Below are 19,547 nucleotides of genomic sequence, written 5' to 3' on the forward strand. Positions count from 1 at the left end.
TAGCATAGCGGTCCTGCTCAGGGGAAAGGGCTTCCTGGGGCTTGTGTCCTAGAAGATTGGTACTGGATTAGAAAAGCATGTTTATATGTTAAGATTGAAGGTGTCTGGGGAGTAACCTGCTCCCGATACGATAAAGTGGCATTTCTGGTTGATACGAATTGTGTTTTTCTAAGCGATGGCCTCGGCCTGCAGAGAGGCTTTGCATATTCTGCATCCGTTTTCTTTGATACTACTAAAAATAGTGAATAGTAGAGTGCCAATCAAATTGCCAGTCTCTCAAAACAAGATTTAACATGGAAGGTTTTCAGGGCTCCAGCTGTAGATCAGAGCCAAGTTCATGTCCCCTGGGGCTCACTGCCCCTTAAGTCACCTGTCCCTTCCTCAATCTTTTTCTGGTCTCTCTTTTGTTCCTGATTGTTTATTCTTTCTGTGCCCCTTGCTTAGCCTTATCTGCCCCAACGGTGCTTCTCTGGCCCTAGAATTGAAGTTGCTTAAAGTAAAAGGTTTGTCCACATGGTTTGTCCCTTGTAACAGTCCTGCCGGACTCTGGGTGAGGCCGTGTTCCTGTACTCTGTCCCCATAAATCTCACCTCTTTTGCTTTATCCACAGGGTAACACGTGCCATCAGTGCCGGCAGAAGACCATCGACACCAAGACGGTCTGTCGGAACCAGGGCTGTGGCGGTGTGCGGGGCCAGTTCTGTGGGCCGTGCCTGCGGAATCGCTATGGGGAGGATGTGCGGACAGCATTGCTGGATCCGGTAAGGAGCAGTGTGTGCATTTGCTATAAATGTTTGGATGAAGGCTGCAGTCCCTGGGGGGCGGGTACAGTGCTCTTGTTCATGGCTTTCCCCTCCTACTTCTTAAGACAATGGGGGAGGTGAAGGAGGACCAGGTGACTGAGATCTTGGGGTGAAGAGGTGCCCATAGGGGTTTCCGATAGTCAAGCCAGGGTTTATTTCAGTAAGACCCCGTTCCTTTCCTCTAACAGTGATTTCTCTTCATCTGTTTTGACCCATCTAATGGTGGGTAAGTCAGTTAAGTGCTTCCTGCTGCCCCAGAACCGTACTGTGTCTCATACCTGCTAACATGGCTTACCACCGAGGCATTTTATAACAAAAAAAAGAGCGTGTGGCGCTGCATGTGTGTGCATTTGTGTGTAGAGGGCAACTCCAGTTGTTGTTATCAAGAATCCAGCTAGACTGGTAAACCCCAAGGAGCCTCTCACCTCTCTTTGCCCAGTGTACACCACGATCCCTAGACATTTGCATGTGGACTCTGGTTGGACTGAGCTCCTCTCCCCAGCCTTTTAAGGCGTATATTTAACCTGTTTATGCTTATGATCCGATGAGAAATGAAATGCCATTTCCAAACTATCAAAGTAACCACTGCCTTGAACCTGAGCATTGCCACTTTGAGATCTGTGTTCAACCTACACGACCTCTTCCAGCAGTCAGAATGTGTATATATGTATATGTTTATGTATGTATGTATATATATGTATACATATAGGTACACACACACTTCCAGTTCCCTGTTTCTAGACATACTGTTTTGACTAAGTGATTTAGTATTAAAGCTACATATCAGGAGAGCTAGAATTCTTACCTTTTCTTGTGCCAAACATGACTCGTAAAATCATAGCCTGTATGTATGCATGGCCTGTGAATTGCATAGGGCCCTGAACTTAGAAGCCAGCTTAATTTTTTTTAATAGTCCTGCCTCAGTGGTATCTGGTTATGTCTAGAACAGACGTGTCTAATTTCTTTTGTCATGGAGTGGGCACTTTTGCTGGGTCCCTGGGAAGCTGACAGGAGAGGCATTGGCCAGTCCCTCATATGCTGACTGAAGAACGCTGTGCAATGAGTGACCAGAGGAGAGGCTTGAACCCAGCTCTCCTGTGTAGACTGTGGATAAAAGGAACAATCTCTCCTCTGTCTCCTAGAAGTGGACATGTCCTCCCTGCCGTGGGATCTGCAATTGCAGTTACTGCCGGAGACGAGATGGCCGCTGTGCCACTGGGATTCTCATTCATCTGGCCAAGTTCTACGGTTATGATAATGTCAAGGAGTACCTGGAGAGGTAAGTATAGTGACATAGTAAAGGTGTGTGGGAGATCCTGTAGACTGTGGTTTTCAGCTCACTTCAGAGTCCCTTCCAACACTTGCACAAGTGTTGGTGCAAAAGAAATGCCATGAGAACAAAAAACAAAACACTGGCCTCTGCAGCCTCAAGAGTGGAGAGTTGAGCAGCACACTGGGCAAGCTGGGCCCCCATTCCCAACTGTCAGGCTGTGTCAGGAACTCTGAAGTATGGAAGTGTACGGAGACACGCTCGGCACCCTGTACTCAGGGCACGTGGAGCCACTTCTGAGTGTGCACCCTGGATATTCTGGGACCATCTTAGCCTAGAGTGCTGTTTCCATTGCTTGGGTCTGGTCATCTCCTTACAGACACTCCTCCGTCTTTTAGCTTACAGAAGCAGCTGTAGAAGATCGTCGAGAGGAGAGGGATCGCTCCAACGTCACAGGCGAAGTCTCACAAGACGGGCCGGCTCTTTGTGCTAGCCTTGGACGCTTGTTTTCTAGAATTTACTAGTTTTAATACTATTGGGGTTGTTTTTTTTTTTTTAAAGTTTATATGCTTAAAAAGATTTCTCAGGAAAATAGTAAAGCAGAGAAATCTGTATACAGACCTGAATTGTTACAAGTGTCTGCTGAAGATTTTAAAAGCACAGTTTGAAATGGGGCAGAGTTAATGCTCAGGTAAGTTATAGCGAAGACCTTGTCTAACCGCTCTTGCCTTTGACGGTCAGCTCCACCATGGTCACTCCCTTTCTACAGAGGCTGTCACTTTGCCTCCCAAGTGACGATAGCTCAAACCTGAGAGTTTACCCTGCTCTCAACATTGAATTCTGGGTCGTCAGAAATTTGTATTGAAGAATGTTACTCTAAACTATCAAGTGCAATTAACCACACACTGTGAGTGAGGCGTCCTTTTTATTAAGAGACAACAGAAACAGACACTGGAGGCCTCACCGTGCTTGCCTCTTCTTCCCTCAGGACCTGCCTGGAGCCTGCTGCTTCTATGTTTTGAAAGTTCTTTTTAGAGATCTTGCCTTTTATAGAACCCTCACTGCATCGTTTCCGAGACTTAGGGATATGAGATAAGCCACGGTGTTGGGGAAAGCTAAAATCAATGAGTATACATCCCTTAGAGGTGTTTAGCGTTTTTGTTCTTGTGTACTGTGATTCCCCCTCCTCAAGGAATAATTCTCTAACAAAAGAATGTATACCTGTTACTGAAGCATGCTCACTGGGTCTGGCTGAAGCAGGAAGAATGCAAGTTGTGCCAAGGCCGTTTATGCTTCTAGTAGTAGAGCTACACCTGCCAGGACCCACTTAGCTATCCTGTCTTTGCTCCTTAGCCTGAACGTCCACACGTAGGTGAGGCCTCTCGCTTTGGTTTTGTAAACGGGGCACTCATAGGCATGCTTAACTTCTTGTCTGTCTGCGGGTATGGCTTTGGCAAAGATGACTGGCATCGTGGATGTTAACTCCTTAAGACGGGCATCAACAAGGGCTCCTGACTGGATGTCCCACCTGGCACCTGTGGCAGAAACAACGGTTGCGTAACTTGCATGCTGGCACTGATGCTCTAATCGTTTGATGCAATAAATGCTCCACTTTTACCATGTTGTCATCCTTCTGTGGCATCCTTGTGTGGTTGAGATGTTCAATGGTTTAACCGCTAAGATCAAATTTCTGACAAATTCAAACTCATGAAAGAAACATACAACTCTCTAACCTCCTTTCCCACTGCACTTACCAAGCTTGGAACAAGTTCATTCCGGTCCTTTCCTACCCAGCCTTGAGATATCTGAACTGTGGCATTTGCTTCAGTGTGAGGTGTGCGGCAGGTGAGGTGTCCTGGGGTGTAAGTGCACAGATAGAGCTATGCAGCATCAGCTGACACTCCTTCGGGATTAGAGACACCCAGGAGCAGGATATTATAGAGTAGATTTACTGAGAGCTTTTAGAAAGTAGAGGGCAGGGGCTGCCAAGAAGGCTCAGTGGGTAAAAGGTGTTGGCAACTTGACCACCTAAGTTTGATCCCCAGAGTCCATATTGAAAGCAAGATGTGGAAATACATGTGTGGTGCCTGTACTCTGGGAAGGTCGATCTTGCGGGCTAGCCTGGCGTATGTGGTCTGGAGGAAATAGCAGCTTCAAAAACAAGATGGAAAGAAAGAGCTAGCTCTTAAAAGTTATCCTTTGACCTCTGTACACAAAAAGTTTAAAAGCAGAGGGCATGATTTTTGAACTGATGGCAGTGAAAAGCAAAATACTACGGATTACATGTGGGACTTAGGTTTTGAATTTTTAACCCTAGCTGATGATGTACGTGCAGTTTAAAGTGACAGCCATCACCCCGAGTGCCACACGGGTTTGGCTTGCATTACATATACACTTGAATGTTTAAATTGTCTGAAGGGGAGGAGGAAGAAGTACAGTCAACACAAGATGATCATCTCAGGAGATATTGGAAGGACAGGGACCAGCTTGTTACTAAGTCAGTTCCAAGTGCATTCCTTAGGGGTTGTACCTTCCAGGTGGAGCCCATGAAGATATGCACCTTCTCTGGGGGGGTGGCCATAATCTTCCTTCGTTTTCTTAGTGACATCAATAGTCAAACACATTCTGTCCAGTGGCCACTCATTTTTTCGAGCCATGGTCTGCATGATTGCTTTGAGAGGAAAAGGAAGAGGAATTGAAGGTGGTGAAAAAAAAACCTATTTATAGGGTCCCAATAGCTCACAGTATCCCGTGGGGTGTTGTAGGTTAGAGCTAGGCTGGGCAAACAGGCTTACAGGACCAGTTTGCGTCCGTAGTCACAAACAAGGAAATATCAGAGCAGCAACTGCCATTTGCTTTCGAGTTACCTGTGTGCCTTCAGTTGACAGTGACAGTTTCGCTAGAAAATACCACACTACTGCAGCTATGCTGGGGGCCCTCTCCTTCCTAACTGGAACCCTCATTGCTACCCCTTCTTTGAAATAGTTGTTTGAAGACTGGTAGAGAAGGGCAGGAAGTTAACACAGGTAAAGCCAGGCAGGACTTCTGCTAGGAGTGTGACCCCCATCAGCAGCGGTGGCTGCCTTGCCCCCAGCCATACCTGTTAAGAAAGATTGAGGGTTGAAGAGCCCAGAAAGCCACACAACAGCAGGGAGGGTGAGGTCTTGAGTCCAAGTATCCAGTTCCCGGCAGCGTAAGAGGAGGTCATTAAACCTGGTCAATGGGACGTAGGAAGAAATGAACTGATGCTTTAGTAAGTAGACCTCTTCCAGGAAGATGGGGTGGGGCTAGTTTTAGGGGCTCTGGAGTGCACCAGGGTAAGAGGGAAAAGAGCCACCTCTGACTCACAAGGTAGTGCCCCTTCACAGGGCTGGTTTCTTCCTATTAGAGGTTATATCTACAGCTCCCATTCCTGTCAACATTAGGAGCAGAAGATAATGGACAACTTGGCCAGCTGCTCTTGACAGGGCTGTTACTTAGATGGTATACACTAACCTTTTGAGCCAGGTTAGTAAATACCACCAATCTGTAGGATGCAGTAGGAGTGCTTGGGAGTGCGTGCATGTGTGTGCGTGCACGTGTGCATGGGTGGGTGGGTACGTTCATGCATGCATTGGGTTCGTGCATTCACATCATGATTGCAATCCCAGAGTTGCTAGGAAAGGTACAGCCAGAGTAAAGAATAAGAGGCAAGTGTTTGTCCCACACAGACTAATTACTTGAAAGGGGGAGATAGTCTTCTAGTAAAAATATTTGTTACCCCTACCCTCATATCCTGGCAGAAAGAAATCTCTAGTGATGTTCGGTTGAAAACAGGTGTTAGAGTGTAAAGAAATGTTGAGGTTAAGATGGCATGGTGGGAGGACCTGAAGAGGTGGCTTCTCAAGTAAAAGCACTTGGCTGCTCTTTCTGAGGAGTAAGATTCAATTCCCAGCATCTGTGTGAGTTTATAACCTTGTCTGTAACTGATGTCTAATTCCAAAGTCTGATGCCCTCTTAGGTTTGTGTGTGTGTGTATGTATGTATGTATACACATACATGCATGTATGTGTATATATAATTTATGTGTTATTTACTTTATTTTGTGTGCATTGATGTTTTGCCTTCATGTGTACCTGTGTGAAGGTGTTGCATCCTGGAGTTACACATAGTTGTGAGCTGCTATGTAGGTGCTGGGAATTGAACCCGTGTCCTCTGGAAGAGCTCTTAACCTCTGAGCCATCTCTCAAGCCCTAATCTTTGTTTATATTATGCGAAAAGTAAAATTTCAGAGCAAGATGGGAAAAGCAGTTCTGAGCAAACAGGTCGGTGAGCAGAACAAAAAGATGGACCTAGAGGCAGCTTACCCTCGGAGGTAGACTGAGAGGTCTTGGGGAAGTATTGACTTAGGTTGTGTTTGCAAAGTTTAGTGTATTAATTACATTGTAAAGATCCTCTCTAAATAGGAACAGTACAGAGATAAATGAATTATAAGGAAAACTAAACCAACAAGTTAGAAAAGGTTAGAAACAACCTAGAAAGAAATGACCAAAAATTAGCTAGTGCAAGGTAAGATAATGGTGGGAAAAAGCCCAAACTTATTCATCATAAACAGTAACTAAATGCAGGTCCTCCCTGTCTGGGTAAATAGAGCCAGCTCTTGCACATTTACCACACTACTGAGTCTGTGCTCACTCTCCTGGGTGGTTATTTCCTTTGGAAGTCACCCAATTGTGCTGCCCATGCTCACCAATGTGTCAACTTACAGTCCCCTGGGAGAAGGGAAATGAGGACTTGCCTAGATCACACTGCTGGGCACTGTCTTGATTGCTAATTAACATAGAAGGGTCTGCCCCAGGGGGAGACACCTGTCCTCCCTAGTAAGTGGGCCTGAGCTGTGTATGCTACGTGGCTGAGAGAAGGGAGAAAGCAGTGATGCTTCATGGTCTCTGCCTCAGTTCCTGCCTCCATGTCTACCGAGACACTGCTCGGTGATAACTGCACCTAGAACTATAAGCTGAGGTGAATAAACCCTCCTTCCCAGTTGCTTTTCGCTAGTGTTTAATCACAGCAATAGAAAGAAAAACAGAGAAGCACCCATTTCCCTTGGCCAATGTTTGGGTGCCCAGGAGACAGTAATAGTGCTAATTGTCAGCACAGTCTGGGATCACCCAGGAGACAGGCCCACAGGCACACCTCTGAATTTATTTAGCCTCTAGAAATGCCTGTCGAGGGATTATCTTTATTAGACTAATTGATAATGAGGAAAATGTACTATAAATACGTGCGACATCATTCCCTAAGTTGGGATCCTCAACTGTATAAATGGAGAATGAGCTTAGCACTGTTACCCCTTGCTTTGCCTTTTCATTCTTGCATGTTACCAGCTCTCTCAAGCTGCTGCCACCGAGGCTCCCTTCAAATGGTAGAGTGTTCCTGGAACCAGGAGCTATAAAGCAAACCAACTTTTCCTAGGCACAACAGGAGAAGAAACCAAGACAGGCAGGGTCCACTGTCGTTTGGAATTCTAATGGCACCTTCCAGATTGATTCTGATTCAGGAAAACATACAGGACAAGGAACTTCAGCATGCTAAAGGAGTAGACAGTCATGTGATACTTTCTGAATTATCTTCCAAGGCCACAGAGCAGCTGGGGATAAAGCACCAGCCCTTCAGCAGTCTTGGTTTCTGTTTCTGGCTGTCTAAAGTCATCTATGAGTACATTAGTAATGACTGGTTTGGAAAATAGAGGGAAGAAAAGGCCAACATGCGAACTCAAGTAGGACTTTAAATCAGTGAGGAAAATTTGCTTACATGTTTCTCAGATGAAAAAAATGAATATGGGAAGGTCAGGTACCTTGTCAAAGAGTAGTTACCCAATAAATAAGAATTTGAATCTTGGCCTAGCCGACATGAACTAACTGAGCTAAATTCCAGGAGGAACTCAAGTGAAATTTGAGTCTGCAAGATGATGGTCATGGAGCAACGGTTCTCCTGGAAGAACAGGGAAGGCTGACCCCGTGCAGATGTTTATAGTTGCCGGTGGCAGTAGAGCCAGCTGCTTACCACTGGGCCAGGCCATAAGTAGATGGATAAGCCAGTTTGTTCCATGTGTCTGGGACCCGGTCATAACTCAAGGCGGACAGCTGGGTTTCCACATCAGGAGACAATGTTAACTCTCCCTTGCACAGAGAAAAAGGCCACCGTGAATACCCTCCTCCAGTATGGTGAGGCTCCTCCCTTGTCCCACTTGTAAGTCTACCTTCAAACCAAGGTCTAAGTGTTGAAGCGACACACGGATTTCCCGGAGGAGAACGTTCATCCTCTCACACTCTTGAAAGCAAACGAGAATATACGGGCTTCTATTTGGGTTCTTTTGCATTATCTCCGCCATGTTGAACTCTTCTGGAAGTCTCTCCAAAATGTCGTCCAAGATATTCTTAACCTTAAAACGTTAAAATACATAGAGATTTTTGTTGTTCCTGGTGACCGGTGGTTTGAATGAAAGTGGCTCCCATAGGCTCATAGGTAGTGTCACTATTAGGAGGTGACCTTGTAGGAGGAAGTGTGTAATTTGGGTGGGGGCTTTGAGGTTTCAAGTGTTCGAGCCAGGCTCAGAGTCTATTTCTTCCTGTTGCCTGCCTGTTATAAAATTCAGAGCTTCTTCTCCAGCACCATTCTGTCTATATGCAGCCATGCTCCCCACCGTGATAATAATAGACTTAACCAGATGTAAGCCAGCCCCAGTTAAGTGCTTTCCTTTACAAAAGCTGCTGTGGTCATGGTGTCTTCTTCGCAGCAATAAAACCCTAACTAACACAGTGACTATAGGCCATACTTCTTGAAGTCTCAGAATAGAGCACACAGCTCCCAAAGATGTCTACAGCCTCTGACAGCCTCTGGTCGGAGCTGCTGCATTAGCACTAGGCACCGCTCTCTGCTAGATCCTGCTGTGGACAGTTTCAAGGAGTAGAAGAATTACCAACTAAATGGCATTTGTGTGCAACTGTAAAGATGAGAGAGTAGAACATGACTGTTGGTTTGAAAATGTGCCTGTCAGTAGCTTTACTGAGCTAGCCTGTGACTATCTAGAAGCAGATGACTGGGAAATACCTTCCTATGATTTTAGTCTTCATGAGACAGAAGGATCATGAGTTCAAGTCCAGCCTGAGATATGCAATGAGACCCTGCCTCCATGAGTCAAAAATAGGAGGTAAAAATTGGGGGTGGGGAGGGGTGGGTCATCCCCAAGCAGCTTTCCCATGTCCCCTCTTTTCTCAGATGATCCTCAGTGGTCCCAACATCATACTCAGGAATTGCTGTCACACTCAGGATAGGCAGTGCAACAGCCCTGGAGTTAGACAGCAGTATGGCTTTAAGAGTCCCCCAGGTTTCATGTCCTTCCCTGACCCTCTCTACCTGTTGAGTCTTGACAAGTCACCTCAGCTTATCTCTAAAATAGATCCTAATACCTCTCCAAACCCTCATATATTGAACAACCCAGGGAAAAGTATGATCTTTAGTATCTGGTACCTAATAACTGGCCTTGGCTCTGAGCTTCTGGTCTGGCTGAGTACTGAGGCATCGTGTTTCACAAGTGCTGCATTTTCTGCTTCCTGATTGGCTTCCCTCCTGGAGAGACTGGGAATGTAAAACCCTGAGTTGGATATCTGTCATCTACCCCTCTGCTTCTATGAATGTTGTATGTCTTCCCACAGGGGAGGATGTTTCCATGTTCATCCTATGATGTAGTATTCCTGTAGCAAAGATGTTTGTATACAGGATACAGCAACATGAACGGTTTCTTTGAAGTTAGGAGTAGGCCAGTAAATGACCTTATTTCAAAGAAGACAAGAAATAATACGGTCATATTCTTGGACTTCACTATAATTAGAGTTCAGGCTAACAAGTGCCATTTGAGCATCCGGAACCTTTGGCAGTCGCACCTTGATTAATAATTTTGAGGAGAATAAGAGCTGATTCGTTTGGTGGGGTGATCTATTCAGGGTTTAAAGTAACGAGAAACAAGATTTTAATGTAAGAAATATCATTCTCCATTTCCAACATTCCGTATAATGGAATAAATAAAAATCTTCAGAGACATATATAAGAGGGGAGATAACAAAATGGCAGCAAGAACTACAGCAACAGTGAAGGGCTGGGGCTGGAGTGTGCCCGGAAAGTAAGAGTATGTGCTGCACAGACAGGTGTCTTGAACCTGGATCTCTACACCCACATAAAAAGCTGGGTGCTTAGACCCCCAGCACTGTAGAAGGCAGAGACAGGAGAATCACTAGGACTTGCTGGCTGCCAGCCAGGCTCCAGGCCAGTGAGGCCCTATCTCAAAGGAATACGGTGGAGAGGTTTAGAGCAGAACACTTGCCATCTCCCAGCTTCCCACATACCCACGCCTAAATATGGTCTGTTGTACCCCCATGCGCCCCTCCCCTCACAATGAAGGGCCAGCTGTGGACTTGGAGATTATGTCATTCAAGTCATACACTTGACAGAGAATATGCATGTAGAATAAAGAGTTACACAAGTCTGTAAGAAAAGGAGAGAGGAAAGTTGAGCAAGTAAAAAATAATACCTTGTGTGTGTGTGTGTATGTGTGATATCTATATGATATGTATATATATCATGTATATATATATATGCATACATACATAGGCCATCTAATGTGAAAAGAGCACCATAACCCAGTCAAGGAACACAGAGTTATAAGTACTCAGAGACCGTTTATCCTTAACAGACTCTAAAGGAGGCACCGTATCCGGAGACTCAAACCTTTCATCTGGCAATCCCATTATTGAGCACAAAGAATGCCAGATTACCAACTGCTTGGGAAGTCAGTGTTTGTCTTTTGGCAAAGGATCATATGGGGTCATGGTCATGAACATTCATAACAGTAAAGCAAACCCAAGAGCCACTTAAGATACCTAACCACAGTAAAATAAAAATCAAATATTCCTAGGATAAAACAGAAAACAAGAATGATCCATTGGTATCTGAACTGTGGAGTCAGGAGCCTGGCCATAAATACTGTATAACCATACAATAGGTGATTATGGAGGTCAGGATACCAGTTATCTTTGGGGAGCAAGATGTACCCATCCTTACAAAGAGTATGAGTATCTCGGGCAGTTGGAAATGTTTTACACCTTGTCGACGTAGGTAAAGCTTAACAGAGACTAATAGTTGAGACTCATGCAGTTCACTTTAAAGAAGAGAACAAGAAGGGCCTCCTTACCTTGTCTTCTGTGGACTGCCCCTGTTCCTCGTTGCTGACTGCATTCCTGGGTTGCATCTCCAGCAGAGTTCTGAAGAGCATGTTGGACGTCACTGTTAGTAACTCTATTTCAGCATTGGGGTGGAGGCCATACAGTGCCGGGCTTTCTGGAGGCAACATGTCTTCTATGTACTGGTGGTAGCCAGAATAATCAGAGTAGGGAGGGGCTGCAAATCCTGGTGCCAGCATGAGTTCATCCTCAATCTTTAACCATAAAGAAAAGTCAGTTATTCCACAGCTAGGCAGGCATCACCTTCACTTCCTGAACACAGAGCACTAGCAAAACTGTCCCACAGTGATGCTAGGTAGGTTCTAGGCTCCGAAATGCTCCATGATCAGCACTGTGCCACATAAAAACCTGGCTGGTGTTTGCCGAATTGGCCTGACCGCTGAGGATAATTCTGAGAAAAACAAACCTGTGGGAAAGTAACGTAGAGTGTGTTTGGGGAGGTGTGATATACACATACTATGAATAAGTAAACATTGCAGCAGCAGCATGGCCTATTAGCCAGTGCTTCATGTTCCAACTTCTGATTCTTAAACATTCCCTATCGCCCAGAGAAGATGTCTGGTCATTAATTTGACCAAGAAGGCGTTGTTTTGAATTCAAACTTAATTTAGAACCCAGTAATGCTAGTACACGTTTCCCCAGTGTTATGATGTCAGATGTTCCCCCCGTCCTCATATATTAAACGGCTTCTTCCTCAGATGACAGCACTCTTCTAGAAAGTTCTGGAAACTCTAGGATGTGTGGGTTAGTTAAAGGAAGTCGGTCACTGCAGGCATTTCTTTCGAGAGTGTGTCCTCTCACTCTTCTTTCCTCTGCCATAACTTTACTCCTGGTGGAACCGGTTCACCCTGACACATCCCAGACTCTTTAAGTCTTACTTCCTCCCTTAAAGCTCTTTTGTCACAGCAGTGGAAGGTTAACGTACCTGGTGTACTATTCTCCACACAATGCTACTCCAATTCATGTGACACAGACAAACTTTACAAACACAAATTACTTCCATTTTAAAGGTCATATTATACCGAGTAAGATGAGTGCTCCCTCCCCTGGACCTTGGGCAAAACAGGGCAAAGTCTGTGTTACTGCTGTTCAGGTCCATGAATGGGACAAGAGCTCAGGACACAGTCGCCTGGTGAATGAAAGGCCACAGCAAAGAATTTATTTGCCCGTCTTACTTCACTGGGGCCTGAGGAAGAGCAGCACTCCCTGTAAAGGGATATTTTCTAAAATACTAAGGTGAAATAACAAATCTTCACACATTAAAATAGAACCAAAGAATATATGGACCTGAGTCTGTCCAATGATAAACTGTAAAGTGCTTAGAAGATTCTAGCTGCTTTATTTCACATTTCTCTCTCCCAGATGATTCTCGGGCACCATTAACACCTCTTGATTTTCCTGGTCTCTTGTACCATGAGTTCTGTTTCCGCATGCATTTAATGTACCAGGGAATGCATGCTTGCTTGCTTGCTTGCTTCCTTCCTTCCTTTCTTTCTTTCTTTTTCTTTCTTTCTTTCTTTCTTTCTTTCTTTCTTTCTTTCTTCCTTTCTTTCTTTCTTTTTTTCTTTTTTCTTTTTTTTTGGAGCTGGGGACCGAACCCAGGGCCTTGCGCTTGCTAGGCAAGTGCTCTACCACTGAGCTAAATCCCCAACCCCGAATGCTTTCTTTTTAATTATCATCTAATGCAGCAATTTTTTGCCTACCCCTGGTAAAACATTTTCTGAAAAACCTGTGTTTCTGCTGTTGTGTATCATGAACTGCATCTCTTCACTGTTGCCTGCAGAGTTCCATTTACCCAGATGTTAATTTGGGTTAATCACCCAATACGAATCACCTTGGAAATAGAAAACCTTCATAGGAACTCGAGGCAATGAGCTAGCCGTGATTCTCCATGCTGCTGTGTCATGTGTCTCTGAGGAATGGCGGGCTGTTTCTTTCCTCACGCTCGGTCCTTGATGGTGTAAAGGCCCTGTGTCGTTGACAGGGTTTCTCAGCTGCTGTCTCTGATCTCCAGGGGTGTCTCTGGTATTTGAGTCAGCATGTATGCTTCCATTTTGCAGGAATAGTCTCGTATTGTCTAACCTCCCATAGTGCCAGAAACAGATGCAAACCCATTGGCCAGGGGAAGGAACCCTCCCAGACTTGCTCTAGCCACATTGATCATATTGATCATTTCCTGTTTTCTTATAAAGAATGAATGAAATTTAAATGTGATCAACTAAAGTGCACATAAGAGTTAAACTTATTATCTATTCAGATACACAATTAGTCAGTCTCTCTCTCTCTCTCTCTCTCTCTCTCTCTCTCTCTCTCTCTCCCTCCCTCCCTCCCTCTCCCTCTCCCTCTATCTCTCTCTCTCAGTAAAATCTTAACAGGAAAAAAAAAACCAGGAGTAACAAACAGTTGTTGTTGTTCGGGTTCTCTTAAAGTTAAGTGGGCCCAAGTGTTATCAACTACACCTTCCTCCCCAAACTTTTAGTATTAAAGTTAAGAATTGAGGTTTGAATACTTAGTGGGTTGCTGTGCCTTCAAGACAAACCAAGATGTGCACAAAATAGCCATGCCTTCTCCTAGGTCAGAGAGATCCACGCACCTTGAAAGCCTGCTCTGTGCCTTGGAGGCTTGTAAACTCTTACAGCTACAGTGGCTAAGCTGTGACCATGAGAGCCATTTTACTGATGAAGCTCGAAAACAAACACTATCATCTATTTATTGGGCGCTGGTTTTTATAAACTCTTTTTAGGTAAGATCTTGCTATGTAGCCTCTTAACTTCTATCCCTGCCTGTTTCCCCTTGGCTAGGGTTACAGGCATGCATCACTATGGCTGGCAAGCCTGTAGCTTCTTAAGGCCACCAGGCCATTAAGGATGATAAGTGATGCCTCTTTCCCTCGTTTTCTGCTGCCCTTTGCTTTGCAACTTGACTGGCATGAAAATTGTATTCCCTTGTCTACAAACAGACCACTTAGTCATCTTCCATCAAGATACAGGCTCCATCCCACTGGCTACACAGTTGCACTCAAACGCCCAGACCCCTGTGGGTTTGATTTTCTGCTTTTGGAATTCTCTGAAGTACAGTAAGTTAAGCTGCAGCTTTTAAAAGTTCTTTCGTCTCCATGTCAGCATTCATGGGAAAAACCAAGCCCTTGTTTGTAGAGAACAGAGTTATGTTTGGACGTGTCTATTCCAACTGGCCTCCACCCCCACACTCCCCCAATCCCCACCCTTGGTTAATGAGCCAGTCTGAATATATATGCACATGAATGTGCTTGTATGCAGTCATGTTCAGAGGCTGAAGAGGATGTTGGGAATCCTCTTCTGCCGCTCGATGTCTGCTCCTTTGAGGTAGGATCTTTTCACAAAAGTTGGCTCGTCTCCCTTGGAATAGAGGCCAGAAGCCACCACCGATCTTGCTTCTGCACCGTCTTCACAAGTTTCTGGGATTGCTGGCTTTTCTTTGTTCCCTAGGTGCTGGGATCTGAATTCCAGTATTCATGATGCAAATCAAGCGTCCTTCACCACTGGAGCCATCTCTAAATTCCTGATTCTGACTCAACCTGTCCACTGAAGAGCTGTTGGCAAACCTGCTTCCTGTTGATGGGGCCCTAACTGTCGTTCTCCACAATGGGGACTCTTTTTTCCTCCTTCAACTAGAGGGCTATTTGCGAAGGTATTAAATTCTCAAGAAATTAACCCATTCTCAACAAACATTTCTCCTAGGTAAATGAAAAATTACTAATGAACACAGGACAAGAGGCTCAGTACCTTTGGGAATATGACAGTTTCATATTCAAAACCCATCAAAATGACTAGAGTAAAGAATGTGGATTGTAGCCATGTTGGTGAGGATGGCACAAAAATCTGTGTACAGACTTGTCCAGAAACAATATGATAATAGGCCAAACCAGAAGTGGGCAAATTGTATCTCACTAAAGTTTTAAGAATCAATGGAATCATGTACAGACATATCAGACCACACACACACACACACACACACACACACACACACACACACACACACACATCATGAAACTATCACCAAGGATCTGAGTGTGTCTTCACAGGAATCAGATTGAATATTATCGTGCACAGGTCTTGGGAGCTGGAAAAACCAGTAACGGTGCTGCCTCAATGGGGCTATTGTTCTTTGTTTTCATAATGTGTTTCCTGGAATTCAGTAAAAACCCAACCACTTACCTGGTTCTCCAAACAGTCTCAGTAATGACGAGGGGCCCCTAATCCAGTGCAAGTCCACTGCAACAAACACATTGCCACGTGGCCTTTAGGGTCCAAACTTCAACCGCAGAGTGTTGCTGGGAGTTTTGGAAATTACTCAAATGTGAAGCCCATCACACCTGTAATTTTCTCCATAATGCATTTGACAACCAGTGCAAGGCACAGGGGTGTCCTGCATGAAGCTGGACTGGAAATGAGTAACAGAACTGCAACCCTGGTCTCCTGGATCATCCCTCACTCACAGAGCACACAAAACCAAGTGCAGGCACACCACCTCACTGCTAAGGCGACCTCTGCACCAGCTACAAATGAAGCAGTGCCGTAGCCAACACAGTGTGCAGCAGAACAGGGCTGGCCTTTTAAATCCGAGTTCCACTCCTTGCCTGCCAGGTTCTAAACTTTTTTATTTTAAATCTCTGAGAGTATTCCTTTTCTGCTTACATGAGGTGGTCATACCTGTTCTTCAGGACTGCTGTGGAAAGAAATCACAGACACAGACACAGACACACAGACACACGCAGTCACACAGAGAGAGTCACACACACACACACACACACACACACACACACACACACACACACACACACACACACACACACACACACAGAGTCACCTGGACAGCACTGGCTGGCCCTGCTGTGGCACAGGTTCTTAATAAATGCTCTCTGTCTCTCTCAGCAGAAACTTGGGCACAGGAGCCCAAGACACTGCTCAGTGGGGAACAGCACTGGCTGATCTTCCAGAGGCCCTGGGTTTGATTCCAACACCCACATAGCAAATTACAGTTGTTTGTAACTCCAGTCTCAGGGGATCCAACACCCTTTTCCGGCCTCACAGATATGACATACATGTGGTACACAGACATAAATGTAGACAAAATACCCATATACGTAAAAACAACAGTTGTTACAAAGTAGGGCACAGACAAGCAAGAAATACATATTGTGAAAATGTATACTTCATAATAAAAAGATTCCCCACTTATAAGCACATCATTCTGGTATCATGTCAGTGTTCAACCTGACAATAAACTCTTTGAGTTAGCCATTCTTTTTTCATAGATGATACAGCTACTGCTCAGACGAGCTCAGTAATAAGTCAGACTTTACAATAAATGTAAGAGTTTGAATTTGGCCCCCCAAGGGCTTTCTTTTCTACCTTAAGACTGGCTTACTAATTGTTATCTATATCATCCAAATAGTTGGCACTATATGATAACACTCAGGTGACCTCTTGCCTCCTTTCCTGAAAATAGCATACTGTGTTCATCACTTGGCTTTCCTAAATGTTTGTGTTATCCGAGAAAATGATTTTTTACTTAATGTTATTCCAAAGCTCTTTAAGGTGCCTCCCTGTTAGATAGCTCATCCAACAGGAAGCTCACCCTTCTGACACTGAGCCATCACTGAAAGGTCAGATCTGAACACAGTAGAATTTTCAACCTGGCCCACTTGGGCTGTTTTCCCAAGTAGCAGCTATTGACTTGCGATTTTGCTAACTGGTGTGAGAAGGGTCAGAAAGATGTCCTGCGGAAGCTGAATCATTAGATCGTGGTTGCAGCCTGAGCAGGAAACATTTGCATGAGAACAAAATAATTGGACGTGTAGCCTTTGACAGCAATCGCATTTCATTCCCCCCCCCCCCCCCCGTGAGATAACGGTAGCACTGCCGGGTGACTCTGGCAGCTTTTGAATGAGGCGTCCCCACCCTGAGTATCTCACCAGGTCTGGACGGAAGAACCTACAGTTCTAAAGGGGTCCTCCACACCAGCCATGCCCCTCGGGTTTCGTCACCTATATTGATTCTACAATCGTTTGAGAGGGAGTCCAGCCTCGTGAAGGTTAATGAACTATTTCTCGGATCAGTAATTCCACCTTTAGCAGCAGGCCAGAGCCAGGGAAGGGGCTGCCCCTGAGCTTCCGGCTCAGCCTTTGCCCTCAACCATTTGTCACAGAAATAAGGCTCTGTGAAGGTGGCTCTGGAGCACTGTTTATCGTCCACGTCTCCATGGTAACTTGCTCCCAGACCAAGGTCTGATGGTGCTGAATTGAAAGTATATGTCCGCATGTGAAAATCCTGCTCAATAGGAGACAGAAAGACTGGGAGACTTCAAGTCAAAGGAGAACACAAGGGTTCATCACAGAGCAGAAAGCTCTAGGTTTTGTTGCTGTTGTCAATGCTATTTAAAGAAGTAAGAAACACTCAGGGCCCATTACAATGTTGGACTAGACTCAAATGCACTGTTCCTGGTACATGGTTATGTAAGGTCTGGAAATAGACTAGACTCTAGTGATCTGGTGATCAGGTCTGCACAAGGCCTCTCTGAGGAGCATTTAGAAAAGCTGTGAATAGAAGCGTACTCAGATTTCCAGAACCAAGCACACACAACAAATGCTCTTTCAGCACTGATCTAAAACAAGTTAGCGTCTATGGCATGTTTGGTGAATTTAGATGGTGTAGGTGTTGCCATGGCTTGGAATTATTATTCAAGACCCCTGTCAATGAAGACTTTGCCACTAGTCTGTGGCATTCTTGGGAGGCTGTAGAATTTTAGAAGGTTGGCGCCTGGTGGGAGGAATTGAGATCATCATGGGTATGTCCTTAAGGGGACACTGGGACCTCTGACCCTTTTTTCCTTCATTTGCCACGACGCAAACATACCTCCCAAGCCATGTGTTCCCACATTCGTGTATACTGAGCCACTGCCCATTCAGACGTGGATTATGGCTTCTTTAACCATGGGCCCAAATAAGCCGTGTCTCCTGTAAATTTGCTTAGCTCAGGTCTTATGACATGATGATGGGAAGCCAATTAACACAAGTATCTTTGAAGTTTCAAGAAATAACTAGAAAATGGCTCTTGTGGTTTAGAGGGGAACAGCTCCTATTGGCCATGTTTGAATACTTTATCTCCACTCGATGGTTGTTTGGAGAATCTTAGGAGACATATGTATGTACCCTTGCTTGAGGAAGTATGTTATTAGGGCAGGCTTTGAGGGTTCCAAAGACTTGTGCCGGTTTGATTTAGTTCTCTCTGCCTCTTACTTGGGGATCAGCGTGAGAGCTCTTGGCAGTTCCTGCTGTGATGCCTTAGCTCCACTGTCATGGACTCTAGCCCTGTGAAACTGTAAGCCCAGTGGACTGTTTTCTTTTTACTTGTTATCTTGGTCATGAGGTTTTGTCACAGCAAGCTCGAATAGCACTTGAGAGCAAGAGAGCATCAGGAAAGCCAAACTACCACACCTCAGTGACTACAGTACAAGAACAAAGCATGTTCACCAGAAACCACAGCCAGCCCACCACCATTTGACACAGACACAGGGTCGATTCTGTGTGAAATAAGATGTTCTGTCTTAAGAATTTGCCGATGGTAACCCACCCCTTCCTCCCCGAAGCAGCAAGGAGTATCGTGTTGTTCTTTATTTTAAAACCTTGCTATATTGTTTTTTTACCACAAATAAAACAACAGGAACCCCACAATACTGTAGTAATAAAAACCTCTTTTTTTTTTTTTTTTTTTTTTGGTTCTTTTTTTTTTTCGGAGCTGGGGATCGAACCCAGGGCCTTGCGCTTCCTAGGTAAGCGCTCTACCACTGAGCTAAATCCCCAGCCCTAAAAACCTCTTTTTTATTGTTCTCTTGTTTGTTTGTTTGTTTGTTTGTTTTTAAAGACCGAGTTTCCCTGTGTAGCTCTGACTGTCCCGGAACTCTCTGCAGAGTAGGCTGACCTTGAACTTGCAGAAATCCACCTGCCTCTTGCTGATGTTCCTTCTCATTGTCTTACCAAACTAGTAGACATTATTTTATTTTAAATTGAAAAATTGTAACTAGGTAGCTATGAAATTCATGACATGTTCTTATTACACTTGTTTAGTGGTGTGTGTGGTGTGTGTGGTGTGTTGTGCTGTGTTGTGGTGTGTGTGTGGTGCGATGTGTGTGTGTGTGTGTGTGTGTGTGTGTGTGT

At 44.9% G+C, this 19,547-nt stretch overlaps 2 protein-coding genes across 3 annotated transcripts in view; one reads left to right on the forward strand and one right to left on the reverse strand.

Moving 5' to 3' along the window:
- The window catches only part of Cdca7l (cell division cycle associated 7 like), a 45,644-nt gene extending 41,952 nt beyond the window's left edge, over positions 1 to 3,692 (forward strand). Inside the window, exons 7-9 of one of the 2 annotated variants that reach the window (XM_087554549.1) lie at positions 611 to 760; positions 1,945 to 2,081; positions 2,471 to 3,689. In XM_087554549.1, the coding sequence (XP_087410675.1) occupies positions 611 to 760; positions 1,945 to 2,081; positions 2,471 to 2,489 (306 nt within the window). In that variant the 3' untranslated portion in view covers positions 2,490 to 3,689. 2 annotated transcript variants of the gene reach the window in all.
- The window catches only part of Dnah11 (dynein, axonemal, heavy chain 11), a 316,147-nt gene continuing 299,578 nt past the window's right edge, over positions 2,979 to 19,547 (reverse strand). The window contains exons 77-82 of the mRNA XM_087554982.1: positions 11,302 to 11,544; positions 8,314 to 8,496; positions 8,118 to 8,233; positions 5,173 to 5,285; positions 4,603 to 4,743; positions 2,979 to 3,607 (exon numbers count right to left, since the gene is read on the reverse strand). Coding sequence (XP_087411108.1) covers positions 3,360 to 3,607; positions 4,603 to 4,743; positions 5,173 to 5,285; positions 8,118 to 8,233; positions 8,314 to 8,496; positions 11,302 to 11,544 — 1,044 coding nt within the window. The 3' untranslated portion in view covers positions 2,979 to 3,359. The remainder of the gene's footprint in view (positions 3,608 to 4,602; positions 4,744 to 5,172; positions 5,286 to 8,117; positions 8,234 to 8,313; positions 8,497 to 11,301; positions 11,545 to 19,547) is intronic.

Source organism: Rattus norvegicus, chromosome 6 (assembly GCF_021556685.1).
Source record: "Rattus norvegicus strain SHRSP/BbbUtx chromosome 6, alternate assembly SHRSP_T2T, whole genome shotgun sequence".
Lineage (NCBI taxonomy): Eukaryota > Metazoa > Chordata > Mammalia > Rodentia > Muridae > Rattus > Rattus norvegicus.